Source organism: Lutra lutra, chromosome 10 (assembly GCF_902655055.1).
Source record: "Lutra lutra chromosome 10, mLutLut1.2, whole genome shotgun sequence".
Classification (NCBI taxonomy): domain Eukaryota; kingdom Metazoa; phylum Chordata; class Mammalia; order Carnivora; family Mustelidae; genus Lutra; species Lutra lutra.
In genome coordinates, this window is record NC_062287.1 from 104,696,560 (window position 1) to 104,706,435 (window position 9,876).

The 9,876-nt window shown below is 48.3% G+C and overlaps 1 protein-coding gene across 4 annotated transcripts; it reads left to right on the top strand.

Moving 5' to 3' along the window:
- The first annotated feature begins 375 nt into the window (after nt 1–375).
- On the top strand, nt 376–9,858 carry TMEM216 (transmembrane protein 216). 4 transcript variants are annotated; one of them, XM_047694043.1, is made up of 6 exons: nt 376–799; nt 1,033–1,122; nt 2,527–2,628; nt 3,168–3,260; nt 5,943–6,144; nt 6,425–6,960. In XM_047694043.1, the coding sequence occupies exons 2-6, from the start codon at nt 1,065–1,067 to the stop codon at nt 6,438–6,440; spliced, it is 471 nt and encodes a 156-aa protein (XP_047549999.1). In that variant the 5' UTR covers nt 376–799; nt 1,033–1,064; the 3' UTR covers nt 6,441–6,960. The 4 variants fall into 4 exon arrangements, with proteins under 4 accessions (XP_047549999.1, XP_047550002.1, XP_047550000.1 ...); XM_047694046.1 differs by lacking the exons at nt 376–799; nt 6,425–6,960 and adding an exon at nt 7,242–9,858 and having other exon boundaries at nt 819–1,122; XM_047694044.1 differs by lacking the exons at nt 376–799; nt 1,033–1,122 and adding an exon at nt 1,146–1,945.
- The last annotated feature ends 18 nt before the right edge of the window (nt 9,859–9,876 follow it).

A 9,876-nucleotide genomic window follows, 5' to 3' on the forward strand; every position in this document is an offset into this window, starting at 1 on the left:
CTATTTATTTTGTATATTAACCCCTTATTGTATATATGACTACACTGTAATTGCTCCCACCCCCCAGGGCCCTGGCTTTTTAACTGCTTGTTTAAAAAGGTGCTGAGGGGCGCCTGGGTGGCTCAGTGGGTTAAGCCGCTGCCTTCGGCTCAGGTCATGATCCCAGGTCCTGGGTTCGAGCCCCACGTCGGGCTTTCTGCTCAGCAGGGAGCCTGCTTCCTCCTCTCTCTCTGCCTGCCTCTCTGCCTACTTGTGATTTCTCTCTGTCAAATAAATAAATAAAATCTTTAAAAAATAAATAAATAAAAAAAAATAAAAAGGTGCTGAGCCCTTACCCTGGGCTCCTTGGATGGGGCTTCATGCTTTGTGTGCCCCACTCTGTGGGCTCATTGTCATTCAAAGGACCTGGGTGCAGGGGACCCAGGCTGCCATGCTGTCATTCTTGCTGCTTGCGGTGCTAGGAGCAATTCAGTCTTAGCATCTACTTTAACCTTTGGTACGTTTACTCCTTGCCATCCTTTATGACAGGGGTGAATAGGGCTAGGTGGTTAAGTTTTCAAGGCTGCAGGCCACATTGTTTCTGCTGGAGAGGACTCAGTTTAACCACTGTCCCCGGAGAGAAGCGGTATACAATATGTAAATGAGTGGGTGTGGTTGTGCTTCGCCACCATCACACCCTGCCAACCTAACAACTTAAAGTACAAGAGCGAGCAGCTGGTCCACCGTCCTTTTAGAGATGGGACATCTGAGACTCAAAGCTGGAACCTGCCTAATGTCTCATATGGAGCAGGCAGTAGAGGTAAAGACGGCCCTGTGCCACCAGATCCCTTTCCACCCTTCCCCACCTTACCCTGTGCTTTGCTCACGGTTGCTAAAGAAAACCTTCAGCTTGCAGAAAGTTCTGCCAATGGGAGGCACAAGTAGAGATAGAAAGGCAGAGGAGAGGGGAGGGAAACAAGGTTGGTTATGTACCCACCAGGCTTCTCGGACTGTCAGGGCCTGGTGGGAGGGCTTCTTCATACCCCTCTCCAGGTGCATGGAATCGCTTCTGCTCCTTCCCCTTTATGCCCAGAAGAAAAGAATTACCGCCCACCTCCATTCCAACTGGCGACATCCTTAAAGGTTAGTCACTCTATTCAAATTACCTATTTCCTGCCCTGCCAGGACCGACAGCGGGTTAACGGGCATGTCAGCCTGGGTCCACTGAAAACCCTTTATCTTTCCACTCCTCTGCGGGAAGCGACACACTTTTATTACTCCAAATGGTATTCAGACTTCAGAACCCAGTTCACAGGCCATCCCTTGGCAACTTCTTTCAGTTCCCGACGAGGAGTATTTTGGTCTCTCAACTCCCCTCCTGTTCTGGGTCACGTGGTGATCACGTTTCATCTTTGTGTCTTCTCTGTGCTTCTTGGAGGGGCCCTCTGTTTCTGACCCATTGTGGGGTCCGCTAACTACCTGACACCTAAATCCGCCACACTACAGGCCGATGCTAACCCCCACGCGGTGTTTGCAGAGCACCGTCGCGCAAGCTGCTTCTCATCATAAGTCCCTTGTTAGAAAAGAGAATCCTCGGGCTAGGGCCCATTTACTACTAATCCTGTGGTCACGGTGCCACACAGCTGACCATTTAGACCAATGCATGGCCACCTGGGGTCGGGGGAGCCAGAGACCTGCCACTGCCCCGGGGCCCTTCGGGCGACAGCTGTGCCCCCTGTCACTCTTCCTCCACGCTCAGCGAGGCGAAATCCCACCAAAGGCTGTCGGCCCGCGCTCCTCCCCGCGCACGCGTGGCCGGGCCCTGGAAACCATAGAGTGCCGCGGGCGGACAGAGGGGCCAGAAGCCGGGGTCGCTCCATCCCCCGCTTCCGGCCGCGCCTCGCTGTCTGGGAGCGGCTGTAGCGGCGTGCGCAGTTTCCATGGGGACTGAAGATGGCGCCGCGAGGTGAGATTTCGGAGGTGTGTGAGTCTCTGGTCCTGATGCCTTCAGTGTCCCTCTCGCCCCCGTTAGAGCTCGACCTAAACTCATCATTCTCGGGGCTAGGGACATCGCTCCCCGCTCGTCTAGAGTGGGGCTTCGCAGCCCCACCCTCCCGGAATGCCTGAAGGTCTCCAGGTGCAGGTCTAGAAGCCCCCAGATCCTGAGCTGGGCCTCTCTAGGCCGGCTCAGTTACGAATTTGCTGTGTGACCTCGAACAGGCCAGTGCTGGCCTTTGCGCCCCAATGGCCCGCATAGTGACTGGGTTAGATCTTACAGAGGCCTTGACTTCCACCCAGAAGACAAGAGTCGGGTTTGACGGTAATTCCGGGGAATGAGGGGGGTTAAGGGAAGCCCTCTACACACACACACACACACAGAGACGCGCCCACATGCCCTCTCTTTATCCGCAGTCAGAGGTACCCCAGGTGGCCTTTTCCACTAGCTGCGACCTCGTGTTTTCTTCCAAGTTAGGCACAGAACCATTCAAAGAACAGAGATTGAGGTGCCGTCCGGCCCATCCCTCTTATTTGTGCTCGTCTTTCCAGGTAAACGGCTGTCCTCCACCCCCCTGGAAATCCTGTTCTTTCTGAACGGGTGGTATTATGCTACCTATTTTCTGCTGGAACTCTTCATATTTCTGTACAAAGGTAAGGCGTGGGGCTTGACTACCGTTGCCCCAACATCCCTTCCCCACTTCAGCCCAGAGCCAACTCCCATCAAGAGCCTACTTTTCTGTAGCTCCTCCTCACCTCTTCATTCTATGGCTTGTTCGAGAATGATTCACTCGGAAGCCCCTCAGCAAGCATTTCCTTAGTTTGGGAAATGTGGACTTCTCTGTCCTTACTCTCCCTCGTCACCTCTCTGCTGAGCCCCACTAAGCTCATTGGTGACCCTCAGAAACTGTTCAGGGGCCAGTGTACCTATGTAGATCCAATCATTTTGGAGAGTGGAGGCCTCACAGACTCTTGGAGTTTGGGGTGAAATCCCCTAATAACGAGCTGGCCTCTAACAGACACAGTCACGCTGCGAGTTAACGTGTCCTGCAGCAGGTTAATAGATCCTGCCCACATCTCACTAACTAGTTCATGGAAAGCTGATAAGATGCATGCCTTCTTTATCCCCAGGTGTGGGGGAGCTCTTGTGGGTGCTGTTATAGGCTTGCAAACCCTGGCTTTTCTGTTGGCAGCTCTCCTGCTACCATATCCAACAGCCAACCTAGTACTCGATGTGGTGATGCTTCTCCTTTACCTTGGAATTGAAGTAATTCGACTGTTTTTTGGTGAGTGTTGTCTAGAGAATATTTCCATTCCTTCTCAGACAGACTGCTCTCTGTAACTTGATTAACAAGAACAAGTACATAACCTAGTCTCACAATAAGAGATTGGATCTGGTGGAAAGTCCCATTACTCCCTCTCGGAAGTTTTAAACTGCTTCATATTTTGGGTCAAGCTTTACTTGTTTGTTGCTCTGTAGGGCTAGAGGTTGTCAGTAGCATTTTAGATAGTTCCTTCCTAATTTCCTAAGTGCTAGGAGAGCCTGGTTCCTCCCCCTGGCTTGCTTGGGAGAATAGATTTGACTGTAACTCCATGTTCAAGGCCATATATGTCACATTAGTATTAAGGTCCCCTCTGCTCTCTGAACACGGACTTCTTAGGACATTTTTTTTTAAGATTTTATTTATTTGACAGAGCAAGAGAGGGAGACAGAGCAGAAGTCGAGAGAGCAGCAGAGGGAGAGGTAGAAGCAGGCTCTCCACTGAGCAGGGAACCTGACACAGGGCTCAATCCCAGGACCCTGAGATCATAACCTGAGCCAAAGGCTGATGCTTAACCAACTGAGCCACCCAGGTGCCCTTAGGACAAGGTTTTTATCCTCACAGATCCAGAGCAAATTCCTTACTAGTTAGAATATCTTATCCCAGAAAACAGTGTTAAAACAGAAGCTGAGAAGAAACAGTATTTGCAACACATGTAACAAAGGATAAAGAAGGCTCACGTAAATCACTAAAGAAAAGATGACCTAATTTTAAAAATTGGTAAGGGACACTAATAGGCAGTTCATATAAGAATAATTACAGAGGGGGCGCCTGGGTGGCTCAGTGGGTTAAGCCGCTGCCTTCGGCTCAGGTCATGATCTCATGGTCCTGGGATCGAGCCCCGCATCGGGCTCTCTGCTCAGCGGGGAGCCTGCTTCCTCCTCTCTCTCTGCCTGCCTCTCTGCCTGCTTGTGATCTCTCTGTCAGATAAATAAAATCTTTAGAAAAAAAAAAAAAGAATAATTACAGAGTATCAGTAATCATGATAAAATGCCCAAGCTCATTAATAAAAAGCAAATTGAACCAACAAAGTAACAATTTCATCCATCATATTTAAAAGATTTCCAAACACCCAGTATTGGAATGGATATGAAGACCAGGCCTCTCTATTCCCACACTCTTTGGGAATATAAATTAGAACAATTGTTTTGCTAATAGTTTTGCCATGTAAAATATGTATTTTTTCTTTAAGATTTTTATTTGTTTATTGGACAGAGATAGAGATCACAGGTAGGCAGAGAGGCAGGCGGGGGGGGCGGGGGAAGCAGGCTCCCCACTGAACAGAGAGCCCAACACGGGACTCGATCCAAGGACCCCAAGATCACGACCCGAGCCAAAGGCAGAGGCTCAACCCACTGAGCCACCCAGGCACCCTGTATTTTTTTTTTTTTTAAGATTTTATTTATTAATTTGAGAGAACGTGCACATGAGTGGGGTTGAGGGGCAGAGGGAGAGAATCTCAAGCAGACTCCCCACTGAGCACAGAGCCTGATGCTTAATCTCACAGCTCTGAGATCATGACCCGAGCTGAAATCTAGAGTCGTAAGCTCAAAGGACCGAGTCAGCCAGGTTCCCCTAAAATTTGTATTCTTAGTCCTGACAATTACACATCTAAAACTGGTTGAAAAAAGCCAAATACTTCCACAGATATGTAAAGGTACCTATTGGAGAAAGCTTATGGCCACATATTTTGTAACATCAAAACATTAGAGGGGCCCCTGGCTGGCTTAGTCATGGAGTGTGCCACTCTTGATCTCTGGGTTGTAAGTCCAAGCCCCATGCTGGGTAGACATTACTTAAAAAATAAAATTAATTAAAAAAAATTAGAGGGGCGCCTGGGTGGCTCAGTTGGTTAAGTATCTGACTTCAGGTCAGATCATGATCTCAGGGTCCTGGGATCAAGCCCCACATTGGGCTCCCTGCTCAGTGGGAGTCTGCTTCTCCCTCTCTCTCTGCCCCTCCCCCCGATAGTACTCTCTCTCTAATAAACAAAATCTTAAAAAAAAATTGGAAGCAACCTAAACATCTGCTAATACAGGATTAGTTAAATAAATTATAGAATTGCCTCAATGAAATCGCTCATAGCCATTAAAAAAAAGAATTAGGTAGTTATACGTGGAAAGTTGTCTAACTTAAGTTAAATGGGAAAAAATAAATGGAAAACAGTATGTAGAGTATGATCCTATTTTTATAATAATAAATAGTAATATGTAAGTATACACACATAAAAAAATCTGCAGCAGTATACATCGTTCTGTAATAATGGCTGTCTCCACTGGGCAGTCCTGGAGCCTTTTAGTTTCCATATTTTCTAAAATTATTTTCTGTATTTATATTAGTTGAAAAGTTTTCAATGATTACATATTATAGTTAAAAAAATATTCCCCCCAAGCAAAGAAGTCGCTGTCCCTTGAGTGGGAGGCAGACTTGAAGCAGGACCTTTGGAGTGAACGACTCCCATCCTGTGGCACCTCTGGAGCCTCGAATTTTGAGCGCAGTGGGACCTCATTTATAAATCTGCCCATCCCCATTTGGGATCATTTTTCTCTGCCTTGCCAGGCTCTCCCATTCCATCCCCCCAACTTTTCCTCTGAGCCCAGGGAAAGCAGGCCACTTGGAGGTGATTCCATGGGCTGTGTCTGACAGGTACAAAGGGAAACCTCTGCCAACGAAAGATGCCACTTGGTATTAGCGTGGCCTTGACCTTCCCATCTGCCATGATGGCCTCCTATTACCTGCTGCTGCAGACCTACGTGCTCCGCCTAGAAGCCATCATGAACAGCATCTTGCTTTTCTTCTGTGGTTCAGAGCTGCTGCTTGAGGTGCTCACCCTGACGGCTTTCTCCAGGTACTGCTGCTGAGGGACCATGTCCTGTCACCTGAGGGTTGGGTTCCCATCTCCTCCTAGGGAGGGACTCATTGTTCTTCTGAAGCCTGAGGGGTCTGAAGCACTTTCAGGGGGAAAAAGGGTGCCTAGGGGATTGCTTTTCCTATTCAGGGTAGACAGTTACTCAGGGAAGAGATTCTCTTTGTTCTTTGGGGCCAGGAGGCTTGGAAGATAGAACAGTTCAGGCCAGTTGCTCTTGTTCACTGGTCTTTTAACCTTTTTTCTTTCTTTCTGCCATCAGTATGGACAGGATTTGAAGTGCAGACATTTCAGCCAGCAGCCCTCATGGGCTGAGACCACAGGTTCTTCTGGTCTTTAGCCACACCAGTGAGAATTGGGTCATGTTGTTCTGGGAAGGGTCGCAGCTCTTCCTCAGTACAGACATCCGAGCATGAGGCCACTGGGCATCATCTTCTAAACCAGGACCATCAGCCCAAGAGACTGTGCTACACTCCAGCGTAGGGAGGGGCGAGGCTGTCCCATTCTGGCCCGGCTCAGAGCCAGCTCCCTGCTGAGCTCCGGTTCTCTTTGATCCTCATGGCCAGAGCATCTTGTGTGGCCCACGTGGGCTCCTTGGACTTCCTTCAGGACCGGAGCCACATATTCCCTGTGAGCACAGAGAATCTCAGGACGGTCTGCTCCCAGGGTGACGCGCAAGCCTCTCACGTCGTTCCCCAGAGACTGAGCTCCAGAATTTTTTTAGTGGTTCATAGTGTTATTTTTCTACTCTCATCATGATACAAACATTATTTTGTAATAAACGTATATTTTCTATCATGGGAGTTGCAGCCTTTTCCTTATGGCACCTGTCCCTAGAATTTCATCTGCCCCAAGGGAAGGTAGGCTTTGTCCCAGTGGTTTGTTCTCAGGCTGTGCTTACTGGTCCTGTATGGACACGAAGGCAATGGTGACTTTCTTCCCCTGGCTCTAGCTTAAATTAACCCCTAAAAGCACCGTCAGCTTCCGTATCTTCCTCAGGCATGTCGTCCTGTAACAGACTGCTTATACACTTCATCTCTGCCCCAAAGCCAGCATCTTTTCTCTCACTCCTCTTACAGGTCATGGTCAGCTTCTTACCAGAGTGAGGCAGGAATACTTGGAAGAAGCATAGTCAAAAGCCAGCATTTTCCAGTCGTTTATTTTAAAATTTCAAATTAACATAAAAGGAAATACACTTTTTTTTTTAAACTGGAGAAATAGTGCCCTACATGCATATATCATTCCTTTTTCCAAGTCTTTAAAATTTTCTCATCTAACTCAGTAGTGGCTTTTTTTTTCCTCTTTTCCCCCAAGAAGCCGCCAGGAGCCATGACAGAATCCACTTTAGAAAACCTCAAGCCATATGGCCCCTCTGCTGTCAGATGAATCCTAGAATATCTGCTCTTGCTCAAAGTCAGAGTTAATTGGTCTTTAAGCATTTCCACGCTGGCTTTTAATTCTGCTTATTTCCTGTGATCGAGCTCCTTCTCATCCTGTGAAGGTCTCCACTGTCCAGAAACACTGATCATTTATCTTGTTTCCTGCCCCTTCTGTGTCCTTGCTTCCTGGCTGCTTTTGGAGTCTATCCAAAAACTGTAAACAGGCCTAATCCACCATGAAACAGTAACAAAAAATCTTGGAACCTCCTTGGTGTTTCAGTCACAGACCGCCCCCCCAAATCCCCGGCCTGTTGCTTGCACTGCTGTTTTCTCTTGCTGTGCTTTGAAGAAGTTGTTGACATCAAGCTAGACAGGAACTGGTTCTCCAGGGCCTCCCTATTTCTTCTAAAGGCTCAGTGGTTAAGGTCACTCTCCCGGCAACACAGATAAATGAATGAAAGTCTCAGTTGGAAGTTTAGAGGTGGCTTATAATTAAAAGGAACCTTAGAAAGGAATCTAAACCCCCCCACTTTGGAGACTTAGAGATGAGAAGGGAACAGCCAGGCATCCCACAACCGGTTACTAACAGTTGGATCTAGAAATCTTGTCTTAGCAGTCTGTCTAGATCAAGTAAATTCTGCTCAACAGGTACCACTTGAGGAGGATGAGTAGTCGGAAATGGGGATGGGATTAGAGCAGGAAGTCCTCATTCATCTGATGGTTCTCTGGGAGCTTCGTGCACTGTGCTTCCCGGGGCCGGCTCCACAGAGGTTCATTCTTCCTGCGGCTTGCTGGAACCACACGTGCAGGTGTAGTCACACCACAACAGAATGTCATACAACAGAAACTGAGGCAGCAGGGGATGGGAATGAGCATAGCCAGTCTTTCAGGGCTCATGTGGTTGGGTTTTGTATTCGAATGCCAAGGGGAATTCACTGGGCTGCCCATCTAGACCTGAAGGATCAACATTTTGGAACAGTGGAGAGGACCTGAGTGAAGGAGTAGGCCTTGGTCACAGGGGCTGGGAGAGACCTGCTCAGATATTTGTCACACGCATGGCCAGGTCAGGTGACTGCAATGGCCATCCCTAGAGGCTGAGGTCTGGCCCAGTTCAGGAAGCACTTGGCACACGCAGATTCGGGTTTGTGGCTCTCTACCATGACAGCAATGTTAGGAGACTAATACTCATCCAGTGCCTGGCAGAGTAGATTTAGTCCATACCATGAGCCTGTGAGGCAGAAGAAAATCAACTCGAATGTTAAGTCACCTCCTGTCTGAGGGCGTTTAGCTTAAGTAAGAGTTGGGATTTGAACCAACAGGAACCCCAATCATTCCCTTTCTGTTCCACCATGGTAGCGCTTTGATGAACTACGTGTTTACTTCTCTAACTTACCGGTCCTCATGCTTTAGTTTACACGAATGTCATCTGGGACATAAAAAGTAGATTTCTAGACTTCACGTAGAAGTGGGGCTTGCTGGAATAGGCAGCACAGGACCACGGAACCTGCCTTGAGAGCCCACTCCTATTACCCTCATGCTGTGCGTTGTCAGAGAGCTTCCGGGGTTCTCCCTCCCCCGAAAAGTTTGTTTTTTTGCTGATCTTGCTTTCGCAGGTCCCAGTATACATTATGTACCACCTGGTCTCTTGTTCATCTTTTTGTACATGTAACACTTGTCTTGGTTCCTCTGGCTCTGAAAAGCCAGAAGCTTTCTGTAATTCCAAGGAGCTCACCCACAACACTCTGCTAAACTTTCTAATCTGTACTTCCTAAAGCTTAGACAGCATTACGGTTTCCAAAACATGTTCATGTTGCTCTCTCGGATTCTTCAAACACCACTGTGTGAAAGGCAGAACAGCTCTGGTTCTCAGCTCACAGGTTATGCCACGGTCCACAGACAGCGGCAGCGGGCACTGGCAGGCATACTTCGACTCCGAGCAGAGGAGTCTTCCCTTCCTGAACTTGAGAACATCAGAACCGAACTGTAAGGGAAGGACATTTACTCAGAGAACAAACCTTAGGAATCTTGAAGGACAAAGGACAACTTGGAATTTTTCTTCCCTTAGCTTGGCTGGCTAAGGAAGCAAGCTAACCCTCATGGGGCGCTTCAAAGACCTGCACTCCAGGCCCCCAGGAGTCGCGCAGGCCACCACACGCCCAGCCGGCGCTTCCAGCTCCGAACTCGGGGCTTCAGTGCCATCCCAGAGCCTCTGTGTCAGCCCCGGCCCAGGTCCCAAATACCTCAACAAAGCTATTCAATGCAGAATCCATAAAACAGCTCACACCCCATTTATTATTTAAAAATATTTTGTTACAAAAGGAAAAAAAATACAATG

Bases quoted from the DNA above. Each gene is read 5' to 3' on its own strand.
- TMEM216 (XM_047694046.1), top strand. From the start codon at position 1,065: ATGCCCAGAAGAAAAGAATTACCGCCCACCTCCATTCCAACTGGCGAC. The intron at 2,629-3,167 runs GTAAGGCGTGGG...TTCTGTTGGCAG, and splicing joins CTTCATATTTCTGTACAAAG to CTCTCCTGCTACCATATCCA. The intron at 3,261-5,942 runs GTGAGTGTTGTC...TGTGTCTGACAG, and splicing joins AGTAATTCGACTGTTTTTTG to GTACAAAGGGAAACCTCTGC.